Here is a 23774-nt window from a genome sequence, read left to right on the forward strand (position 1 = left end):
ATGGTGGTTCAGGGCTGTGATTGGATGTGCTGCTGCCAATCACGGCAAAGTAGGCGGGATTTGGCGCGACAGTTTGTGCTAGTGCTGTCATGATGATTGACTGCAAATAATAGGTAAAACGTTCAAAATCGTTAAAATAGACAGACGTGTACTAAAGTCCTGAAGAACATGTTTATAAGACAAAATACATAAATTTTCAACTGCCTCTCGCGGCCGCCAACTGACCGCGCGAGTTTCCGGTTTCTTCCACATTTCCTAGCAACGCTCCATGGATACGCGCTTGGGGAAGCGCGCGCACTGTGGCGGCCCGATAACAACAACATCAACATGGAGCCTCCAGAGGTAATTATGATTCCTGGGTGAAAATTAGTCTCTTCACCACATTGGTATCGACAATATGTGCGCTTACACGTAATTCTCACCCGGAGAAACCTGGCAAGAGTCTACCAGTCGTTAGCTGTTGCATGTAGCTAGCTTACTACGCTAGCTAATTGCTTTGCTAAGTAGTTAGCTAACTAAAACACATCGCTAACATACTCATTCAAATTATAACGCCATCGTCAGACAAAATCTGTGTTTGCCACCGTTAGTGATATTAGTTGTACTTATGACTGGCAGCTAAACAACTGCACGTTAACGTATAATAGTCTACGTAGGCATGTGTCTCTCACAAAGCTAACGGCAACCTGTTGCTATTAGCTTGCTTACTTTTTCTGTGCCTGTCAACTCATTGATATGTGGTACATAACACAATGTAGTTAAACTCAACTGTTATACAATTAGCTTTTCACTCTAAAATGAGTCTGCTGTACATAAGTGTTTCATTTGTGATTCGGTCATTTTGGGTTTAAAGGACTTTTCCGCTAAGTACCTGTCATCATAGCAAAGCAATTGGGATGACAGAAATGCCTAATGAATGAAAACTGGAATGAAACAAATCAGTATAGGCTAAATGTTAGCACATAATCTTGATTATACTCTATGCAAAGATGGTGCCCAGTGATATGATGTACGTTAGTAGTGCAGGTCTGTTATATAGATTTATGCAGCAAGGTGCAAGATTATGTTTGGATATTACTGGAATCAACTGTGCATTAAAAACTGTATATAAACAGATATCGGTCTGTTATTTAATAATCCAGAGTTGGAGCTGAAGGAACTAAATAAGTTTAAGTTAAGTTTTTCTGCTCTGCTGTCTGACCAGCAGGTGGTGGAGGGGCTGCTCGATATTTTCCAGGATGAATCACAATTGGCACAGGATGCTCCTCTCCACTAACTCCAGAGACTACACACCGAAAACCTGCTGCTGTTAAAGTTGTTTTTAGCCTCTTAAGAAACTGTTCAAAAGAAAACAGTGAGAGTGAGTTGTTTGATTATTCTGTTAACAGAGGGAAGCGGCATCTCCTCAGTTGCCAGCACATGAAGATGTGAGTCAGTCGGCTGGACAAACATTGATAAACCAACTGGGAGCCCAGACTCATGGCAGTGCCAGTCAGGACCAGGAGCAGTACAGGCAGGGAACAGATGGCTGGGAGCCCTCTTTGCAGACAGGTATGTACAGTACAATGAATAAAACAATGAATAACACTCAAGTTGTAATCTGTTGAAAATGGTGTGGATAACAATCAGCATTTTCTGTATTATCAGAATTCCAGGACAGTAACCTGTCTCCAGCCCTTCCCCTGTTTCCTGTTCACTCTGGTGTGGAGCACATGTTCACGGAATATTCTTTATTCCAACAAAGTGACAATGAATTTGTGCCTTTAAGGTAAAATGAAATACATTTTTTTAAAAATGGTTCTCTGGGCATAGCTTTGTGCAGTGTGTCACTTAAATGTCCTTAAGTCTATAATTTTATTTACTGTTTAAAGGTCATACCCCGACATTTCCATGGCATCAGAGAAGTTTCACTTTCCGCCCCAGGATCACACCACTCAGGCCTCTGAGTGCAGCTCATTGTCCCAGCACCCTTTGGCCCAAGCAACTGTCCTGTCTGAAGAAGGAGTGAGCAGCTGCGGCTCTCTGTCCCAGCACAGTTTGTCACCAGGGGACAAAGACAGACAAAAGGACACTGACAAACTGGAAGGTCCATCCAGAGATGATACAGGCAACAGGAAGAAGGACGCAGACACTGTAACTGACCCTTCAGACAAGCCAGCAGGACAGGCTGTTGAAGATGAGACATTCTTTCTGAATAAGGATATTCCTGCCCAGCACCTTCTCGAGCTCCTTCAGAAAGATATCGGCATGCTAAGCAGCAGCAGCAGTGCTGTGTCTTCTGCCTCAGCGACCTCTGTGAAGATTGCTGTATCCTTTTCCAAAGAGTCTAAAAGCACTCAAGTTTGCAAACCAGAGATCGACCGAAGTACTGTGAGAAGAGAAGGTCCTCCAGGTGAAGCTTCTCGTCCCCAGCAGCAGACACAACAACCTGATCGAGATCAGTCACGGACATTGTCATCTGAGGTCTGTAACATCACCATGGGGGTCCGCAGCACTCGCCCTGATGAGAATAGTGAAGAGCTACACAGAGAGCTGTTGTCTGAGGTAGAGAGGAGCAGCAGCCATGAAGCTGAATCTAAAAACCAACCACAGCAAAGCCTAACACAACCCGGTCAGTCTTTCACACCATATCCTACGAAGATGTCTGAAGGCAAGCCAGGTGTCACCAGATCAAATCTGGGTGGCATGCCATGGACAGGCCCATTTTCAGCTGGTATTGAACGGTGTCCCAGAGAGCAAGACCTCTGGTCATCTGGGAACCAAACAGGGATTGATGGATCATATCTGGGTTTCCTTCCACAATCTCAGTCCACTCCAGGTGTTTTTAAAGCCCCACCCAAATCCAGTGTCAAGGCTAAACTTTCTCTAATAGAATCCAATAAAGAGAGCTCCTGTCAGTCAAGCACAGAGAACTCTCCACAGCAAGATGTTCCTAGAGCTGATGTCCACCACCCAGACTCGTCAAATCAGTGCCAAGAGAAAGCTACCACTGCACAAGTCCAGTCTCTCCCAAGTCTCAGCTATATGCAGAAAGTAGATGCTTGGAGGACAAACCAAACTTCAGGCAAGACGTCCCTATTTGATAGCTTGGCACTGCAAGGTTTTTCTGGCGTCTCTCCTAAAAAGAAAGCTTACGATGCAGTATCTGACACCCTGAATCGCCTTCTGAGTCAGCAGACGAGGAGTTTACAACAGCCTCCTGTTTCAGCTGCTGCCAGTCAGGGTGTTACACAGAGCTCCTCCACCTCTCCCTCTTTTTCAAGAAGAGGGGAGGCGGTTGGCAGGGCTCCCAGTGATAAAGACAACGCTGGGTCTACAAAAAGACCCTCTACCTCAACTTTTGGCACGTCACAGTCCCACTCCTCTGTTAGCACAGTGGTCATGTCAGTAAAGAAAGATCAGGAGACAGAAAGACGTCTAGAAGAAGAGAAGAGTGACACTCAGGATTATGTCAGTCATCAGCCAAGTGCCATAGATCAGCCATTGCCCCGCATGAGCCTTGGTCAGTTCAGTGATGTGTCACTTGATCAAGATTTGGCACTCTCAAGTTCCCAAGACAGTTACAACAGTGGAGTTAAATTAGGAACTTCAATTGGAGCTTCTTCTGTTGTGAGCCTTGAGGTAGATAACTACGTCCCGCACTGGACCTCAAAGCTATCCACACCACCACCTCAGCCCAAGCCGCGAGAGCTCAACATTGAAGAACGAATTCCGGTATTTGAAAAACTGAAAGTCTCACACATAGAAGATATAAAAAATATGTTTATGACTTGAAAAAAATATAATGTAATATTGTTCTTACAGGTTCACTTTCAGAAGATAAGAAAACCCCCAAAATTAGCAGCTAATTTTATTCAGCAAGCAAATCAAACGTGTATACGTGTAGATTAGTATTCTTGGTTCTTATATGTTCTGTACTTGTTTTTCCTGCAGTTGTATCTCCATAACCTGGGGATTGACCAGTCTCCCTCAACAATCCTAACTCCATTTGCACCCAGAGGCCCAATCAGAGAGCCTGAATTCTCTCCCACTGATCTCTGTACAATTAAAGGATCTATTGGAACCCCCACCAAGAGCACCCAACTCTCTGAAGGTAATTACCAGCTGCTGTTCTTATGAGAGCAGCAACTAATGATTATTTTCATTAGTCTGTAAAAAAAAGTGTATTAAAGATGCACAGATCTAGTTTTGTCAACTTTTATTTGGTACCATAATTATCCATAAAGATTTAAAGAATATTTCCATTTTGTATTTTCAGTTGGCAGTCACCATAAAGGAGAGTTTTCCAGGTCCAGCATCCTGTCAGTGGATTCTAGCATATCCATCCCGTTGAGCGTGGATAGTCTCGGTCCAGCTGCATCTCTTTCAGAGCGGACCAGACGGCTTTCTCTCTCATCAGATACAGATTCGAACCAGAGTGAACGCAGACTGGCCCCCTCGTCTGAGCCCGATGAAGACTCTTATCCCTCCACGCTGCAGACAGCCTTACAGCAGCAGAGAGACAGCAGCCTAACCAGCAGCCAGAACACCCTCCAGCCAGGAGACAGGTTTGGCTCTGACCCCTCGTTACGTAGTGACTTGGAGTCACCTTTGCAAACGAGCCGTAGTATGGAGCAAAGCGGAGAAGCTTCGTTTGTTAGTTCCAAGGCCTTGTTGGAGATCCGTAAGCTGCTCTCTCAGGCAGAAAACATGGTCTCTGCTGGGTCTTCAGTGGCTTCCCCTGCAGCGCCCCGTCTCCCACTCTCTGATGAGGACATTTTCCTATCAGCCAGGAAGAAAACCAGCCAACTCCAGGAATCCTCATTTTCCTCCTCCTCTGCGACTGGAAATCCCAGAACTCGATCCTCCTTGCTGTGGGCCAGGTCCTCGTCTGACTCTATGCTGACCTCAGAGAAACTGAGAGAAACCTCTATTGGTCGAGAGAGTGTGACTTCATCAGGGCCATCTAATTATCCATCCACACAACCTCTTGTTACAGCACCGGCTACAGGTACATACAGAAAGCCACCGGACAGCAGTGTTAGTAGAGGTGCAGGGACGTCTTTTGTCCTCTCTCAATCAGCCCGGCGGGCAGAGCCTGAGGGTTGCAGTGCTGCTCCCCCTGACAACACACTCCCACCCCCGCCAGCAATCATCATTCCTTCACCAGCCTTGACTACACAACAGCTCACCTCCACTCCTGCAGACATGGCAGAGGAGGAAGAACAGACTGCCATGGAAGGTCCATTACAGAGTAGCTCCTCTTCACCCATCCTAGAGGACGTTGACCAGGGTGTGATGAGTGATGGAAGCAGTGAGAGCTTGCTGGCAGTCAGAGTGGCCAGATTACTGCAGAGTGAATCCCCTGCCACCATGGTGTCTAGTACACCCAGTGTCACCGACCAGGAGGAGAGCAAAGCCAGAGGTAAGAGGATTCGCAAGGTATCCACATTTTACAGCCTAATCTAATCTATACTATCCCTTTGAGATAAACTGGTTTTGCACAGGTGTTAATGTTTTTGTTTTGCAGAGTGGATCAAGCTGAAGATATCCGGACAGCAGTGTGAGCCTCTTGAGTTGGACAAAGAAGACAGAGAGCGGATTGAAGAGATCAAGAGAGAGCTGCTGTTAAAAAACCCCATGAAGGTAAACAACCGAAGAAGAGATCTTAACACTGCAATTAGTCATATTTGTACATTTTGTAATTTGTAGTCATGCAAATGCTGAAAAAATAATGTTTTTGTTTCTGTTGACGTCTGCCTCCAATCTCTGGACAGTTCAGATTTCATGCTTGAGGTAACTCATGTGTTGCAGGTGTGCTGTGTCAACAGATAAGAGCTGCAATGATTAATCGTTTAGTCAGTGGCGTGCACGTTTACACTGTTTCATGTGCTGTTTTGCAGTGAAAAATGATTTTGTTGAATCTTTGTAGTGGATTAATTCACAGGATAATTTTCCTGGTCACACAGTTTCATACAGACAGTTTTTTTTCTTGTTTTCTTTCAGAGTCAGGGTAGCACAGACACGGAGAGCAGTGCAGCATCCAGCTTTAGAGCCCCAAGGCGGCAGGAAGAGGCTCAGCAAGTGCAGACATTCACCACCCTCGGTGACACTAACGATCAGCCACCCGAGGCACTGCAGGGTGTCAGCACTGATCCTTCTGACTCCAGTGTGCAGCTTCAAAACCCTCCTCATCCGGATCTAGAGGCTCAAATACGTGAGATCGCTGCCAGAGAAGGGGTAACACTCCCTAAGACGAACCCTAGGGCCATTACATCTATTACCATCGCCACCCGCAGGCGCTCCAGCTCCCCTTCACCTTCCACGTCACCCGCAACTCCTCTCAGTCCTGCATCAGAGCCACTTCACCTGACAGAGCTTTCTACAGGAGCAGTGAACTTCCTTAAAGCTAACAAGCAGCTTCCCCCCATCATGGATGAAGAAGATAAGACTTCTCAGTTAGCGTCAGGGGAGCAGAGGAGGGAAGATGCTGTAGGAGGCCAAAGTGAGGAGCCTCCTCCATCCACTCTGGGTGTAGGTAGAGAGGACGTGAATATTAAAAATGACAGCACACCGTCTTTCAGGCGAGATGACAAGTTATCCGTCCAGGACAGCTCTGTTTCTGGTCAAACCACAGCTTCATCTACATCTGAATCTCCACCCAAGACAGGTCACATCTCACACGTCCATCTCACTCTGTCCCCCAAAGCCAACAATCACAGCTTGGCCTCTGCTGTTACAGGACTGCCTCGTAAAGAATTTGTCCCCCTCAGACACTCGTCTTCTCCTGCCAGCAGTCCAGACGAAGGTGTCGGGTTGTCCAGTCCACCAGAGTGGTGCGACAACAGAGAGCCAACAAGACAACGAGGGACAGAAAGAGCCGACACCTCCACATTGTTTAAAACCGCTGCGACTCAGGACAGGATGACGTCCACATCCTCACGGTTCTTTACACCAAGTCACAGAGCTGCAGTGTCACCAAGACCCTTAACCACCGAATCACCAGGTAGTGACTTAGGAAAAACTTAGTTTTATAATCGATTATAACTGAACAAGAAAACTTAGCCCTTCACTATGTTTTTTATCACACAATAAACAAAGACAGAGATCTAAACTGACTAAGGACTTGGACATTGGCTAAAACACAGAGCGCAGTTCGAGGGAGTTGTGGAGCTGATGGTGCAAATTAAGAAATCAGGAAATGAATGTCAACATAACTTTATTCACATTTATCTGTTGTTCTTTTTACCTCTCCTCATACAGCTGTGCCTGTGTTGCTGCCTTACAAACCCCGCGGCAGTGAGGAGCTCTTCTACGTCCCTCAAACCGAAGCTGATTCCTCCTCTACTGACACCACCATTGAGAGCACCCACACAGGTGAAGTCTGCTCATATCTAATTTTACTGAGCCTCTTGGTTAACTTGCGTTTTGTCAGTAGAATAAGTGCACTTTTTTAAAGCTGTCACATTGTACTGAGCCAATGGCAGGAGCAACTGCATGGCACACTGTAAATTATAAGCTGTAAACAGGACGAGGCCGGTCAAAGCAAATCTGGCAGTTTGTGGCTCCGCCCCGGTGTTGGCTCATCTCACAATAACCGGGCAGGGGAGTTAATAATTATATATTTTTATGTCTCCATGCTGGCAATAGCCAGGCTGGATGCATTATGTTTGCAGACCTGTCTTGTGTTCTCGTGACGTCCCATACTTCTAAACATGATATTTCAGAAACTCTTAAAAGTTTTTTTTCAAATCTGGAACAAATGATGAGATTTGATTAGTCAAAGGCCAGTAATTGGTTGCCAGTTTCCAAATATGGCCAAACAGCTTGGCAACTGTCCCCAATGGGCCCTGAGTGAAAAAGTTAATCATATTAAAAATTAAGAAATATATCAAATCCAGAATATTGAATTGTCAGTTGAATCTGAGATGAATGAGGAGGCTCTGCTCTCATTTCCCCTGAGCCTTTTGGGCAGCAGCTGCTCTATTGTAACACACACCCGGTAGAGCATTAATTATTCATGTTCAGGGGCAGAGGGAGACAAAGGCGAGCTGGGGCCCCAGCAGAGACGGAGGGAGAGAAGACCGTAGACTCCATGTCTCTGAACATCTTGAAAATGGAGGATTTTGGTCATTTTCCCAGCAGTTTTATTCATCTGTTATCTTAAAAATAAGGACAATCATGGTTTAACGATCCAAGTCACACTCGTCATGAGATAATGAGACGCTGTTGGATTCTGACCAGGTTCAGACGACGCTGTGCCTCCACGCTTCAGCAGTGAGGTCCTCGGACACAGAGACCCGGGGCTGGACCGTGGAGTCTCCATCAGACACACAGAGGGGATCTACAGCAAGAGGCTGAAGACAAGCAGCTTCAAAATGAGCAAGGCTGGAGAACACAGAGGTGAGAACAACGCAAACACAGTATACAGACTCACTCTCCTGAATGTCTTCATCAGATGTTGGGAAGCAAAAATCATCAGTCCATTAATTTATATATTATCTGTCATTGGTTAATTTAAACATATGTCACTCTGGTTGGACTAATTTGATATACTGGAAACATCCCAAATAAACACACTAAATGTACTGGGGTGAAAAGGATGTTACACAGTTTGGTAATGCAGAAAATTTAACTGCTTTTGGGAAAAGGTTAGAAATACCGTGGAGAACGTTATTTCAGAAAGCTCTCTGATGTATTTAGGGGCTTGTCACTCAGAAACTCATTGCTACAAGTGCAGACGCTTTAAAAATGTCTCAGAAAAGACTCTTACTTTATATTGTATTATTTATTGTAATAAATGACAAAAGAAAAGCAGCAAATCCTCAAACGTTAGAAGCTGTAAGCTGTAATTGACTTAATGTTGCAGTTCTATCATGAAGCAACATGTTCTTGATGTTCCAATATTTGTTATTGTTTGTTTAATGTCTGTGTTAAAACACCTGTTTTCTTTCTTTTCACAGGTGTGTCTGTGTCAACAGAGGAAACCTCTGAAACTGCGACTCAAACTCCAAAGCCATCTTCTCAGGTGTCAGTTGCCTTCACCAGAGTGCCTTTATCGAGCAACCAGGAGACCTCCAGGAGAGACCAGGGGACCAGCCCGGTGCAGTTCCTCAGCTATGATCAACCAGAACCCAGAAGTGAGAGATTTCAGCCGGTTCATGTGGAAATCAGCCATCGCCTACACGGGAGCTCTGTTCTTCAGGCTGGATTGGAGCGAGATCAGGACAGGAGGGACTCTGCCCAGCAGAGCAGCAGCAATCTGGACCAGCTGTGGCAGAGGTTCTGTGCCCGGTGGAGTCTGGAGGAGTCCCGACCCGTCAGTGACAGAGAGGCGTCGCTGCTGGAGCGGCTCGAGCGTCTGTCTCGTCTTATTCATAACACTCGGGATGAAAACCTGTCAGAGGTGTATGGTGATCCAGGAGAGAAGCGAGGGAGGAGGGGAGGAGATGAAAGAATGAAGAGTAACATAGATGGTGAAGCCAGAGAGCTGGAGAGGAGAGTCAGAGGAGGTAGAGAGGCTGAAAGTGAACCTCAGATCCCACAGAGGCTCCCAACAGAGGAGGCGTCTCCACCTGCAGACGAGGACTCCTCCACCTCCAGCTTCTCTCACGCCTCCTCCCAGAGTCAGCTCATCTATCCTGCTGACAGAGAAGAGTCTGAGACCCTGTCCACCGCTGGCTCCATGTCCACCGTGGACACGGCGAGGCTAATCCGAGCCTTCGGCGCCCACAGAGTCCAGCATGTGAAGACGAGCTCCGGCCTCAGAAAACTGTACAACACCATCAACAGGCAGAAAGACGGGAGGGAACAGAGAAGAGGGAGAGACAAAGAGCCGCCTCAGATCATCATGATGTCAGAGACCACCGGCACTGATGAATCAGTAAGTTTACAGTTAACCATGAAAATGAGCCAGCATGTATCATACCAAGGCCCTGAAACTGAAGCAAGTTATTATTTACAGATGTTGTTTTTCTATTGTGTTGAAATGTGGTCTGTGACAAAGATCTGTGTAGGAGCAAAGATGAGACACATAAAAATAGGTTTTTTTACAGCTCTAATGTTTTGATGTTGTCGGTCTTCAGGTTGCTGCTGATTCTGCATCATCCACCAGCACCTACAGCCTCCCATCACAACACGTCCCCTCCAGAACTCTGACAGCCAAGAAGGCTGTTAAACTGGTCAGCAAAGGCATCCAGGCAGGTCAGTGTGTGCTGAACTCTTACTGTTTTCTTTTGTGTTGGAAAAACATTTACCAAGAAAAACCGGTGACACATGAGGCACATTATTTCCTGAACTGTCAACATGATGAATCACTGAGGGGCTGTTGTGTTTCCTCACTCAAAAATAGTCGGCAGCAACCCAAATGTGAGATGGTTGAATTAACACTTAAAGGGCCGACTTGCTCAAAATAAGCTACAACATTTAAACCTACAAAAACCCAAACAGACGGTTTCTCTCCGCTGTTGTGAAGACGCGTAGTGTTCAGTCCTTCAGTATAAGACGACCCCAACTTTATGAAACATTTGTGAAGTTTGTGTTCTTCATTTTTATTTATTTATACATTTATTTATTTATTCTAGTACAAATTTAAAAAATCTTCACACTGTTGTTTTCTTCTTCCTCAGGTGATTTGGAGCTCGTCAGTAATGGGACTCGTCGTCACACCCGAGATGTTGGAATGACGTTTCCATCACCTGGTGAAACCAGAACTTACGGACGGGTCTCATCTTCCTCATCCAGCTCAGAGAGAGGAAGAGGAGGGCAGAGAAAGAGCAAGAGAAGCCCAACAAAGACCTACCCTGAGGGTACGTCAGACAGCAGATGACCTGTCTGTGCCCTTTGTTTTATATTTTTGCATGTGTGTACACAGTATATTTGTTTATAGTCATCCTTATATTGAAATATTTGGTTTGAATCTCCCTCGTCTACTCCAGGCGTTTCTTGGTTCATTTCTGCTGACGAGCTGAGGCCAGACGCGAGGAAGGAGAACCGGCCGGAGGAGGAGGAGTCGACATGGAGGCCGAACACCGCCTGGTTTGAGCCGTACAGCAGAATGAAACCATGGAGAGAGCCGCTCAGACAGAGACAAGTCCTTGAAGACAGAAACACACAGCCCAGGTTTATCCTCCACCATGAAACTGATTTAGACCCAAGAACCAAAACTACATCCTCCAGTCCGACACGGATCTCTCTCCAGGTTAGTTTCTCGGGCATCCATTCTGATTAAATGTTAAACATCACACAAGACATTTGAAAAGAACAGTAAATGATGCTCTTTTAAAAACTTGATGCTCCTCATCAACCCTGCAGGAGGCTCTGGCGATGCGTCGTCCGGAGTTCATCTCTCAGTCCAGGCAGCGGGTGAAGCGCCTGGCTCGGCAGATGGAGGAGAGGAAGCTGCAGGAAGTCTTCAGCAGAGAGAGAGAAGAACTGTTCAGCAGGCCCGGAGGACCAGGGAGGCTGCCGAAGCCTGCAGGTACTCAGCAGGAAATAGAGTTCACATTTCTAGCGTACGATGATCCTTAACTGAGGTGTTTTTAATGTTCTGTCTGACAGCTACATGTTTTATGAATCTAGACCATTTTCTGTACATGCATTGTAAAGAAGATAATGATGTTGTATTTATAGGACTTACTGACAAATTGTTCTTTCTTTTCTTTGTTAAGGCACCGCTCAGCTCAGGAGGGCTGTTCCAAGGAAAGAGATGATTCAGAGGTCCAAACAGTAAGCCGACATTTGTTCTGTTTTGAATTTAACTTTGAATTCATTATGTCAACACTTTCTAGACAAACCCTCCAGAGGGGGGGCTGCTGGAAATGTCTGATCATCTGCATTTCCAGGTTTTAAAATCTGGGGAGGATTTTACTTTGTTATTGTGTTATTAGTAAACTTCAGTGGAAGTAAAAACAGTTCTGCAGTATTTTTATTTGACGTATATGTTGCATAAAAAGGTCTCAACTATACAGCAAGCTGAACTTTGTCTCTTCTCTCCAGGATTTATGAAAATCTGCCGGAGGTCCAGCGGAGGAAAGAGGAGGAAAGAAGAAAAGCAGAGTATCGAACTTACCGGCTGAACGCTCAACTCTACAACAAGGTACGACACAAACACACATTCATCATTCACACAATGTTTGACTGGAGCTGTTTTTCAGCATGTGTGACAGATGAATATTTGCATTAATCAAATGAATATTTTGTGTCTTTCAGAGAATCACTGGTCGAGTCCTGGGCAGGAGAACAGCGTGGCACTGATCAAACACACCGGTTACACTTTTTACTGTAGAGTAAATCAACAACATGAAAACATTTTTACAATTTTTAAGAACAAAACTACCTAACTCAACTAGAACAAAAGCTTTTATTTATTTGTGACCAAATCTTTTAGTTGATATTTTATATATTATGTAGAAAATTTGAATTCTACTGTTTTGTACTTTTTTTTTTTTTTTTTTTTACTTACAGACCAATAGAATGTTTTAATTGGTTTAAATGAGTTTTTAATGTAAAAAATAAACCAGATTTCTGCAGATTTTTAATGACTTTTTTGGTCAATTTCATGTTTTGATTGATGACAGTGAAGACCCAGAAAGATACACTGGCATTAATGTCTTTTATTGATCAGTTATTGGTTGTGCAAGAGCAGGAAGCCACACGAGGAAACTGTAAGACGAGTTAGACAAGCTGCAGGTCGAGTACATCAGCTGCTCACTGAGACAACACATAAATAACAGAATGAATAAATAAGCTGCATTTTCCTCTTAAACTACAATTAAGTAGATGCACTATGCCCAATAATTAAATTAAATTAAACTTCAAGCCATAACAGTGTAAACATAAATATTCTAACAGATCATAAATACAATAATTAGCACGGATTAAAACTAAAAGCCTTAAAAATCAGCCGTGGCAAATGTGGTGAGAGAGAAACAAAGATTCTTTGGCAAAGATGTAGTTTTGCTTCAAACGAGGTTTGGTCTAAACGAATCAAAAAAATAAGGCAGGTGACCGCTCTTCAGCTCGAGGCTCTCTGCAGGTTTAAGGCTCGGACAAAGTCTGAAACAGCAACAGGTAATACAGTCTGTTTGTGGATAATTCAGTAACTTCACCAACACAACCGGCATTTCATTTTACATCAAGCATGTAAAAGAAGATGGTATCAGCGTACAGGAATTTACACCACGAGTGTAATAAATACTAAATAATTTAAATCATATTAATGCTTCTTCTGTTTTTTTTTTTTTAAATAAACAATTTTTTTTTTCCACAGTAGATCCCTTGAGGTTAATCAGCTTCATTTGTTCTGTGCAGTCCAACAAGATTTTCATCAAAAACACAAAAAATCCTCAACATGTTCTGTAGTTTTCTTGCATCTTTCTTCTTCTTTCCAAAATGATTTTCTCATCAAGCTGCCAGCAAAACGTCTTCGAAGCAACAAAGCAAATGTGCAGGACTTTGTTCTTTTGTCACTCATGACTTGTTAAATATGTGCAAAAAGTCTCTATGATCAAACCACAGTAAAACGCCCACGACTTTAAATGGACAAATTATTTTTTTTTTTCAGTGTAATTTCTAAATCAAATAATTACGGAAGCCCTGAGAAAAAAAAACCAAAACCCTTTAGTGATCGATTTTTAACATTTGATTTAAATTGTTCAACTGACTCAACCAAACTGTTTCACCGATAAAATAGATTTAAAAAGTAAACAAAACAATAAACCTTGCAAGACTTCTCCCTGCCTGTTTTTGTAGATGAAAACAAAAAATCACAACCCAAGAAAAAATTAAAACTTTTGTCCCCGCCTGTTTCACTACATCAATAACTTAAAATATTATACTGGCAAAAATGTTTAAATTCTTCACGCGTTCAGACTTTAAAATATAGATCACTAGAGTTTGTTTCCTTATTTACCTCTCAGGGCTTCCGTACATATTCCTTCTTTCCCTTTAGACAGTCAAGTTATAAAAACGGAGCACACAACAGTGACACCAGATTAAAATTCACAACACATCTCTCCTCTCCTGTGTAGCGCCGATAGTGTAACATAGAAACATGAAGCGACATCCAACGTTGTGGCCTAATTCAAAGCACACTGCAGGTTCCACACCAGGGCCAAACACAAGTCTGATAAACTAAAATGAAATACAGTGAGTCTTGGGCAGCATGCAGCAGTGCAGTCATGATATCTCTTCTTCTTTTTCTGGTGAAAAGAAATGAAGATGGAGTCATGATTTTTACTTCCTGGTCTGACTTGTTTGGCCCTGGAGTGGAGACCAGGCTGCCAAGCTGATGACGAGAGGTGGTGATGGTGGTGGTGGTGTTTTGTTGGTGCAGCAGGCAGGATTACAGGGCGGGTGTAGCTCAGGTCCGCAGCAGACTGTGAACTCTCTGCAGCTGACACTGTGACAGGACGAGGCGGTGGATCTGCTCCTGACCGCGGGGACACGGCACCATGACCCGACCCACCAGCACCGAGTCGGTTTGCTTCTCCTCCTTCGCCTAAAGACAGGAAAGAGTTGAGAGTTAGATCAGCTGAGAGAGGGTAGAAAGTGGGTTGAGGCCCCTGAGTCCTGAGTCATTCCCTTCTGTAAACTATCAAGAAAATAAACAAATGATGAGCTGTGACAGTTTGTCTTGTAGCTGCACTCACCTTGACAAACGTGGTCGAAGGGAACGTCGCAAAATCAGACGACACTCGAGCTCCGGGCTGGTGGTTGACGACGTGCTCAGCTACTTCATCCTGACAGAGAAGAGATGTGGAGGAGGACATCTGAATTTAACTGATCTTTGGGTGAGTGTTTACTTGTTCAGTGGGGGTGTGAAGATGTGTTTACCTTCAGTCGGCCCAGAGTGTCGCTCAGGGACTGTAATCTAGCCGTCTGTTCCAGGAGCTGAGCACTAGGTGTCACTGCAGGACAAAAAAAACAGTTATTCCTCAAGTGAGTGTTTACATTTCTAACCACCAAGTCTTTTTCTCTCTGTAACGACAGATTTGATGATTGAGAGGAGAGAGTGTAGTTTTTGGATTCTGGCAGCTCTAAAAGCTCCACCAACCAGAAGTCTAACAACTAAGTCTGAGAGTCAAGAAACAAGCCAACATGCTAAATCAAACTAAAACTGTACACTCAGGGAGGCAAACACAGGACACAAACCCGCTTGCTTAATAGTGCACTCACTCACCTGGAGATTTCCCGGTGATGTCCACCACCTTGACGTTGGCACTCATCTGCAGCAGAGTCTCCAGGAGCTGGTCGGTTTTGCGATAGAGGGCGCTGGAGAGCACTTCGGGACGTCCTCCGTCTCTGGAGGGAAGTTTGGTCACGTGAAGAGGAGGCAGGGAGGCGAGCTGAGCGCGCATCTTCTCAGCCTGAGAGGGGAAAAGACGCGGACGCTCGTTAATACAGACATGACAGCAACAACAAGGATCGATCTATAAACTTATATTAGCTGATTTTAAAGTGACTTCTCTCCTTTTTTTAACAAGTGTAACTATTTCCTCACGTCTCTGAGGATTCATCATGAAGAAAAGAGTGAATTCTGTTTAAGAGCTCAGGCACTGAGGTGGTTTAGAGGAGACTTGTACCTTCAGTCTGTTGTTCTCGTTCTTCAGGTGTTTGATGCAGAGTCTCTGAGCTTCGATCTGCTGAGTCAGCAGAGGAGAGTCGATCACCTGGACACCCGAACCTGAGCCGACGCTGGACATCATGTTCGCTGCAGGAGTGAGAGAGAGAGAGAGAGAACAGGAACCAAACCTGTGAGTGTTTGCATTCATTAAACGCTCCTGATAAACTTTCTTTATAGTCCAAACGTACAAACAAACAATGTTCTGCCAGCTCCACCCTGACAGGAGCCATTCAGCTGCAGCTGATAATGCTACTATACTAAATATTACCAAAGTAAGGACTTCTGCCTGCAGGAGTATTTTTAGACTGTCATGCTGATTCATACTGATTCAACTGTCCAGAGGACGTCAAACTATCATCGTTCAGTTTTTTCTGCTCCAATATGTTTTATAAATAATATCGATGTTCATGTTTGACTCGCAGAATTAGCAAAATACTGATTAAGATCATGCACGAAGATGATGTACATGCCATGAAAAAAAAAACTTACGTGATGAATATTAACAACATTCTCAGTCTTAACGGTTTAATAACAGAGTTTCTGCAGATTCAACCCGGTAGATTTAAGTTCCACATTAAATTCCATTTAATATCCGTTTCCATCATACTGTGCTGTACTAAAGTAAGATAGATAACTAGTATGGGAGATATGTCCTGGATTTATTTGTTATAAAGACTTGAAATGATGTGTAAGAAAGAAAAAAAAAAAACGTGCATGTATTCAACTGCAGTCAAACCATGCATGATTAATTCATCATTAATTTTAGCATGCAGAATCAACAACAGGAGTAGATACCTTTCTGTTCCTCTGCAGAAGTAAAAGATTTAAAAAGAAGTCATACAAGGAGAAAAGAGTGAAGACAAAGAGGAGGTGTTTAGGTTGTTAGGGTCAAAAGGTGGAATTAAAAACAGTCGTTGGAGTTTAAGTGATGATAAATAACCAGAAAATGGTTCAAAAGTGAAAATACTTCATACATCTACAAACAGCTCTGAGATAAGTTGATCATGTGTAGTAATTCTTTACCTCCTGCTATTCCTGTGACGATGGAGGCGATTCCTGACGGGCCGGTTCCTCTCCCGTCCATCTTCGACTGGCTGTTGATTCTCTGCTTCAGCTCGGCCTTCTCCGACTCCAGCTGGTCGATGTCGGCCTGCAGGGCGTCCATCGTCTCCTCAAACTCCCTGCAGAGACGAGGAGGAGGAGGAGGAGGAGGAGGAGGAAGGAGAACATGACACAGCTGCAGACTTCTGTTACAGAACATGACTTTACCGTCTGAATCTACGGTCGGCTCTCACTTCTCTTTCTTCTTCAGCAGAGTCTGAGCCTCGTCCAGTCGAGTCTGAATCTTTTCAACGCGTTCGTCTGCGTCTTTGGAGGAACTGTCGAGCTTCTTCTCCAGCAGGCTGAGGCGGACGTTCGCCTCGCTCAGCTCCTCTCCCTGAAAACACGAACACAATGACTCTGCAGTTCTGTGTTTTTATTCTCGGTGAATTTGCAGGGAGAAAGGTGTGTGTTCACCCACCTTGATCTTGAGAGACTTCTTCAGCTCTTTGATGACCGTCTCTCTGTCCTCCAGCTTCATGCCGAGGCCTTCGGCATCAGTGATTTCAGCTCGGAGAGCCGCTGATCGCACATCCACGGGTGGAGGGTTCTGAGGGGTGACAACAGAATGACCTCAAAACTCTAATCTCTGAACTTCTAATCCTTCTGTCAGAAGCAAAAACCACAGCTGAGAGAAATCACGTCAGAGTGAATCACCTTGTTCTGAGGCTTCTCTGAGTCATACTCTCCCTCCTGCATGGCGGTGGCCATCTTGTTCATGGTTGCTATGACGATGCTGCATGACTGCCGCAGACACTCGTAGGGGTTGGCGCCCTGGGATCCATAGATCTGAAAATGATAGTGAGATATTTTATAACCAGAGCAGTTCACAGAACAGCGTTTGTGCCATTTCCATCACAGATATACTGAAGTATCACTTTGTGTACCTGCTCTCCTGCCTTGAACGCCACGTCCTCCAGTTTGACGGCCGACAGCCCCTCCTGTTCACCGAGAGGCGACATCATCTGAGCTCCGGCCGCTGCAACCTCCTGCAGCACGGCCACCACCCAGGTGAGGTGTTTCCTGCAGTCTGAGAGGGTGTCTGACACCTGCAGGACAAACATCAGCAAGACTAGAGTTATCACAACGGGGTGAAAATTAAAATTTATTCCACTGAAGAGAAATTTATTTTCTATCCATTAATGATAAAGTAATAGAAACAGTAACAGTTGTCCAAGTTGAGGGGTTCTGTTGCCGTGGATACCTGCTGTCCGAAGCTGAGTGCCGCTGGTATTCCCGGCGCGTCGGTTCCGGGCATCCTGCGGCGGATCTTCTTGCAGAACTGTCGGATGTCGCTGCAGGACGTCTCCAGGTCCTTCAGCAGCACGGCGAGGTCGGCCTTCTCCTGACCGGCGTGCAGGAACGCCCGCAGGCGACCGACCTCCACCGCCATGCAGTCCAAGGCACTCTGGGTAAACTGCACAGGGACAGCGGCAAGATCCACAGCTGTTTAAACTTCATATACACTGTCACAACACGAGCTGCTTGACTGGTCTTTTTAATTTTATTTCAAAGTATGAGGTGGGACCTTTGTCCTGATGTTGATGTTGATACTCACTCTGATGTGATCAGCCAGCTGCATGGTGCACTCCTCGTCCTGATCTGCCAGGTGGATACTGTACAGGTGCTGAGGAAGATGTATTAACATCGATAAGTGGACCTGAATGCAATATATCCTCTTCATGTCAAATCTCTGCTTCATTACATTTAGCAGAAATAATCATCCGTGTTTGTGTGTACCTGATAGTATTTAATGGCCTTGGTGAGCGGCTCCACGTTGACCGTCTCGTCCAGCTGGTCTTTGTGCAGCAGGTCGATGAGGAAGTCCAGAGAACGCTCGTGGACGCTCATCTCCGGGTACAGAGAGCCGATCTTCTTATAGACATCCACAGAGCACTGATCCAGAGCCCTTAAACACAAACACAGAGGGCAACATAAGCAAACACATTTATTTTTAAGTGCTCGGACTCTCTCCTGCTGTGTATTCTTGATTTTTATGGACCCTAATGAAACATACTGCTCGTATTTATGTAGCGTGGCCTGCAGCAGACTGAGCGAGTAGACCAAACCGCCAGCGAAGCTCAGCTGCTCCCCGGCAGCTCCCTTGAGTCCCGCTCGCTCCACACAGTTCTCATTCAGGTCGAACTTCTCTTGGGCCTGTTTGCTGATCAGTTCGGCCTGCAGACACACAAACAGATTTTTATTTCTGTCGTCCTTCTTCGTCTATTGGAGGAAATGTAGTCATGAAAGTAAAGTGTTTACCTTGCAGATGAGTCTGGGGATGAGCAGCAGCACCAGGATGCAGTCGTGGTCTCCGCCGTGACGGAGGAAGGACTCGGGCATGAAGGAGGTCAGAAGAGAGACGTGTCTGTTGGCCTGACCCACCTCCATCTTCCTCAGCTCCATCTCAATGGCCTGGACACAAATATAGACACACACATACACACACACACACACAAGATTAAACACAACACAGACAAAATAATATACGGACCCTCACTTAGAATCTTGTGCAAACTTAAAACTTTCAAAGTTTTGACTTTACAAACTCTAAATCAAAAGAGAGGTGAAAAAAGGACATTCAGACTGATACAGAATCACATTTAACGTTATCAGACTTCCTCATTATTCAGACCACAGAGCTCTTTCTGTCTCTGACCTTGGCGTACGCCTTCGTCTCTGCAAATTTAATCTTGAAATCGAACATCTCTGCAGGCGGCTGCTGCTGCAGCTCTGCTGAGGCTTCCTGCTGGCTGGTCAGGTCTCTGTTCACCTCCTGCGGAGAACGCAAAGGCAGGATCAGGGCGCAGCATTAGACAGAAACATGTGTGATCGAACAACTTGCTCGATACGCTACATTAAAAACTAACAGTGTACCTGCAGGTGAGCTGTGAGCTCTCGGTACTTCTTGATGGTCTGCTGGTAATCAGCGACCGTCTCCTGAGCAGCTTCCACTCGTTTCTCAGCCTCTCGGACTCTCGCAGCACCCAGATCCAACATCTCCCTCAGCTCCAGCTCCGTCTCTCTGGCGTTCTCCTGCAGCTCGTCGTTCATCTCATTAATAGCTTCCTGAAGAGCAAGACAATGAAAATCCAACAAGGTCCTTTACTGGGAACCTTTTATGATCACTACTGACAATTTTAATTATTGCTTGTTTTTCAGATTTTGGAAGTAAAGTTTGTGTTTCTGTATGTGGCGCTGCTGTAGATGCTTTTCACACTAACTACCTGACTCATCCTCTGTTTATTGCAAACAAACTGGTAATATCTAAAATTATTCTGACTCCTGAACATAGTTTGTTTTGTTTGTTACTTTGATGTGCTCTCATGCCCTCATAATGTTTTTAAAGATGCCATTATTATTAAAATCCTGCATTTACCATAGTTGATGACTTCTGCCTGAAACAAGGACAAACCAGTCGGGTTTCCTCTAAAGCAACATTTGTTTTGATCGAGTTCAAAACAGAAGTTCAATCAAATTAAAATAAAAACTCAACAATGACTGCAGAGACTACAAACACCAGAGGGCAGCACATGCATATTAATGACCATGATCCCATATCGATAATGAAATGAGTCAGCAGACTGTGGCACTTTAATTTTTCTCTGACCTCAGTCCTATAAATACTCAGAGGGTCGGAGCAGGAAATGAACGAGTCTTCAGTCATTGGTTTTTAAATTAAGAACTGGATCAACTCTGTGTTTTCTGTTAATTTAATTTCATTGAACACGTCTGCCGTCACTGAGACTGATGACTTCCACTCACCAGGTCAGTGACGGTCTCTCTCAGCTCCCGCACTTTCTCCTCCAGGTCCAGGTTCCTCTCGGTCAGCATCTCCACCATCTCCTCCGCCCCCAAAGCTGCATCCACCTGAAACAAAGCATCAGAAATAGAGGTTATTATTTGTCTCCTTGGCATCTCCACGGATCTCCTCTGAACACATTAACAGGCAGATCGTCGTCACTGTAAAACACTGACCTGTTCCTTCAGCTCGTCGATGGTCTTCTCTGCTGCTGACATCTCCTCCTGCAGTTTTTCCTTCTGGCTCCTCAGAGTGTCCAGCTCCACGTTCTTCTTCTCCATCTGCTTCTGCAACTTCACATGTTCCTGCTTTTCTGATGAAGACAGGTCACGCATCCTGACAAAAACAAGAAAAGCATCAACATCTGGATCAAGAACTTCTCTCTCCTTTTCTCTCTTATCTCTATTTATTGTCTGTTGTCATTCTCCCCAACTTTTAGAATTAGAATTAGCCACTAGATCTGCTTTTCATCGATTTAAGTAATTTTTCTTGGAAAGGAAAGTCTACATTTATCAGATTCCAGCTTTTTACAGGTGAATATGTTCTGGTCTCTTTCCTTCGCTATGACTGAACATCTCTTGGTTGTGGACAAAACAAGACGTCATCTTAGGCTTTGGGAAACACTGATTGACATTTTTCATGTCAAGGAAATGATGCAGGTCAATTGACAATAAAAATAATCATTTCTTGCAGCCCTAGAGTTGATTTAAGGAAGCGTCGACACACCTACCTGACCAGCGCTTCCTTCAGTCTGCCGTTCTGCTCCTCCAGCTGTTTCACGTGATAACTGGAAGCGGCACCGTCTGAACCTGAAAACCCAAAAAACATGGAAAGTTTTTAAAAGACCAAGAACGACTTCAACTTTTAATTTATGTGACCAAATGACACTTGAAGAGAATTGATGTTGCTGCATGTTATTGCCAAAAGAGAACATGGAATATTTTAATTAAAGGAATGGGGCTTTTCTCTTGAGTTGGCTCTGATCACTGTTTGCTGTAAAGAAATCGATAAATCAGCCGCCATCATGCTGCACTCAGAGGTCACCGAAGACTGACTCTCTCTGCACTCCTTCAGCAGTCTGATCACATTAAAGCCTGACAGATTTATCCTCTTGTGCTACTTGATAGGAACTGAACAGGAGAGTGAGAGATCAAATTTCACGGACAGAAACTGAATTATTTCATTTTGCGCCCTTCTGTACAGAACACTTTAAACATTTCATTCTATTTTAGACAACTTACAGTGCAGGTTTATTTTTTAACAGCCTTAAAGGTATAAAATAAACAAATTAAAGCAGAAAGACTGATGTTGTTGTACTGAACCGTTGTGAACTTTTACATTCAAGTAAAGTTTGATGTTGACGACTTTGACCGTCTAACGTTGTCTGTAAGTTGATGGATGTAACAATAAAAATAAAAAGTTAAAAACAGCATCTCTTCTTCTCTGTCAGCACCTTTCTCCTCGATCTCGTGCTTGAGGATCTCCAGGTCCATGGTGAGCTCGTCCACTTTCTCCTTGAGCGAGTCGACCTCCAGCTGCAGAGACTCCGCCCTCTCCTCGGCCATCTCCTTATCCAGCGTGGCCATCTCGATGGCGTCCGCCGTGTCCGACATCTCCTCCACGTAACGCTCCTTCGCCTCCAGGGCCTCTTTTGCCTCCTACAGAGAAAAAAAATACAGTTATGGACATTTGAATAAAATCTTTTCTCAAGATACATTTTTTTTTTTTTGCTGCTGGGTGTGGCTGGCAATTGTGCAAATATTTAATCTGCAAAAATGTTTTATTTGTGTGCGTTTGTCTCCTCCATTCTGACAATAGTATTGTTCTTAGATGAAAACATGATTACCTGTCACTGGTCATAAAAATGGTTCTATAATCAGCAACATCTACCCGTCCATCTACTCATACGCTCGTCCGTCTGTTGCTTCTTACCCTCTTGGCCTCCTTCAGCTGTTTCTGCAGCTCGGCCTGCTGCTCCTGCATCTTGTTCTTCCACTCCTGCAGCTGCTCCAGCTGGATCTTGTGCTTCTCCAGCTCCTTCAGCTTGGCTTTGTCCTCCGTCCGCTTCATCTTCAGTGTCTCCAGCTTCTCCTCCAGGTCCTTCACCTGACCACGCAGCGCCTCCTCCTCCTGGATACAGGACGGCGGCGAGGATCAGTTAAAAGGACAGATGGGAGGAAAAGTAGCATTTTAATTAGTTTCAACACATTACTGGTGCAGGATGTTGAGGTAATCGCACATTTTAACAAAGTAAAAGCGCTCCAAAACATGAAAGGAGGTTTCAACCTCACTCTATTGCTCCAGTTTTTCATTCTTTAATGTTTCTTTAATCGATTCACTTTCAGGTTTCTTCTCAGCGAATAATGAAAGCAATATATCACGTACAAAGCTTTCACTCTGACAGCACTTTTGTCTCTGTATGTGTTAGACAGAACGCTTCAATTTCACTTGCCATGCAGTGACTCCACCTGTAGACACGAGAAAGTCTGCGAAAAAGACACACACATGCCTTTTCGGGAAGTGCACACCGACAATATCAATCTGGCAATAGATGAGTTTTTTTTTTTTTTTTTTTTGCAGCCTGTAACAGAAACAGAGTCACCTCACACCAATTAAAGCCTAGAAGTCACACTTCTGACATCTCGTTAAAAATGTTAGTGAGAGGAAAACAACACGTCAGTATCAAGAGCAGAAAACATCACATCACGCCACATCACTGCACCTGTGTTTCCATAGCGACGTCCTCCTGAGGGGATAAAATATGAATCAGACCGATCACATCCGCCGTAAAAAATTAAAGACCAAATAACAGCTGACTTTTGCTAAATGTTAATGTGATAAAACGTGACATTTTCATACATGTTGCTTCGCTCTGTCGGCTGCAACAGATTCAATCTGTCCCCGGTTCTCTGATTAACGAATTAACAGAACATTAAGCCACTTTACTGGTTCGAACTGACTAGCATTTGGTCACGCACTGGTTCTTAATCGTGCTTAATTGACTGTGTGCTCCAGAGCTAATCACTTCAGCAATTACTGATTACTGACATTTTCTCGTTATCTCCAGTTATTGACTTATTCAAATGAGACAGATGCTCATTTTCAGGTTCAGAATTTATATTTTGGGTCACTACTTGAATAGTCTTAAATGGATTAATGCTCAAAAAACACGTCCCCTGTGTCTCCTGCAGCTTCCAGTTGGCTTCACTTCTACCATAAAATATAGGCTTAAAATGCGTAAACGTGTGACAAGGTGACATACTGTGA

At 44.4% G+C, this 23774-nt stretch overlaps 2 protein-coding genes across 8 annotated transcripts in view; one reads left to right on the plus strand and one right to left on the minus strand.

Moving 5' to 3' along the window:
• Window positions 1–75: 75 nt before the first annotated feature.
• alms1 (ALMS1 centrosome and basal body associated protein) lies at window positions 76–12522 on the plus strand. The gene is made up of 18 exons (XM_037125431.1): window positions 76–342; window positions 1389–1551; window positions 1648–1768; window positions 1872–3714; window positions 3934–4093; window positions 4259–5404; window positions 5510–5625; window positions 5986–6985; window positions 7243–7356; window positions 8224–8382; window positions 8943–9862; window positions 10065–10182; window positions 10608–10787; window positions 10917–11179; window positions 11293–11458; window positions 11649–11706; window positions 11977–12076; window positions 12190–12522. The coding sequence occupies exons 1-18, from the start codon at window positions 328–330 to the stop codon at window positions 12232–12234; spliced, it is 6687 nt and encodes a 2228-aa protein (XP_036981326.1). The 5' UTR covers window positions 76–327; the 3' UTR covers window positions 12235–12522.
• A 157-nt stretch (window positions 12523–12679) lies between these two features.
• Window positions 12680–23774, minus strand: part of dctn1b (dynactin 1b) — a 36164-nt gene continuing 25069 nt past the window's right edge. For 6 of the 7 annotated variants that reach the window (XM_037125436.1, XM_037125432.1, XM_037125437.1 and 3 more), the window contains 23 exons: window positions 22440–22637; window positions 21961–22165; window positions 21238–21316; window positions 20684–20843; window positions 20471–20575; window positions 19583–19774; window positions 19365–19481; window positions 18968–19120; window positions 18723–18883; window positions 18446–18614; window positions 18264–18332; window positions 17910–18122; window positions 17593–17754; window positions 17363–17494; window positions 17127–17255; window positions 16900–17042; window positions 16628–16785; window positions 16400–16411; window positions 15564–15691; window positions 15161–15347; window positions 14815–14888; window positions 14631–14720; window positions 12680–14479 (listed from right to left, as the gene is read on the minus strand). In XM_037125436.1, the coding sequence (XP_036981331.1) occupies window positions 14342–14479; window positions 14631–14720; window positions 14815–14888; window positions 15161–15347; window positions 15564–15691; window positions 16400–16411; window positions 16628–16785; window positions 16900–17042; window positions 17127–17255; window positions 17363–17494; window positions 17593–17754; window positions 17910–18122; window positions 18264–18332; window positions 18446–18614; window positions 18723–18883; window positions 18968–19120; window positions 19365–19481; window positions 19583–19774; window positions 20471–20575; window positions 20684–20843; window positions 21238–21316; window positions 21961–22165; window positions 22440–22637 (3174 nt within the window). In that variant the 3' untranslated portion in view covers window positions 12680–14341. The remainder of the gene's footprint in view (window positions 14480–14630; window positions 14721–14814; window positions 14889–15160; window positions 15348–15563; window positions 15692–16399; window positions 16412–16627; window positions 16786–16899; window positions 17043–17126; window positions 17256–17362; window positions 17495–17592; window positions 17755–17909; window positions 18123–18263; window positions 18333–18445; window positions 18615–18722; window positions 18884–18967; window positions 19121–19364; window positions 19482–19582; window positions 19775–20470; window positions 20576–20683; window positions 20844–21237; window positions 21317–21960; window positions 22166–22439; window positions 22638–23774) is intronic. The other variant, XM_037125433.1, reaches the window with a different exon arrangement.

The sequence above is a fragment of the Acanthopagrus latus genome, chromosome 16 (assembly GCF_904848185.1).
Source record: "Acanthopagrus latus isolate v.2019 chromosome 16, fAcaLat1.1, whole genome shotgun sequence".
In the NCBI taxonomy this organism is placed as follows: domain Eukaryota; kingdom Metazoa; phylum Chordata; class Actinopteri; order Spariformes; family Sparidae; genus Acanthopagrus; species Acanthopagrus latus.

What these genes read in the sequence shown, in the direction of transcription:
- alms1 (XM_037125431.1), top strand. An exon ending in GAGCACCCAACTCTCTGAAG is followed by an intron (nt 4,094 to 4,258) that starts GTAATTACCAGC and finishes TTGTATTTTCAG; the next exon opens with TTGGCAGTCACCATAAAGGA. An exon ending in CGACACGGATCTCTCTCCAG is followed by an intron (nt 11,180 to 11,292) that starts GTTAGTTTCTCG and finishes TCAACCCTGCAG; the next exon opens with GAGGCTCTGGCGATGCGTCG.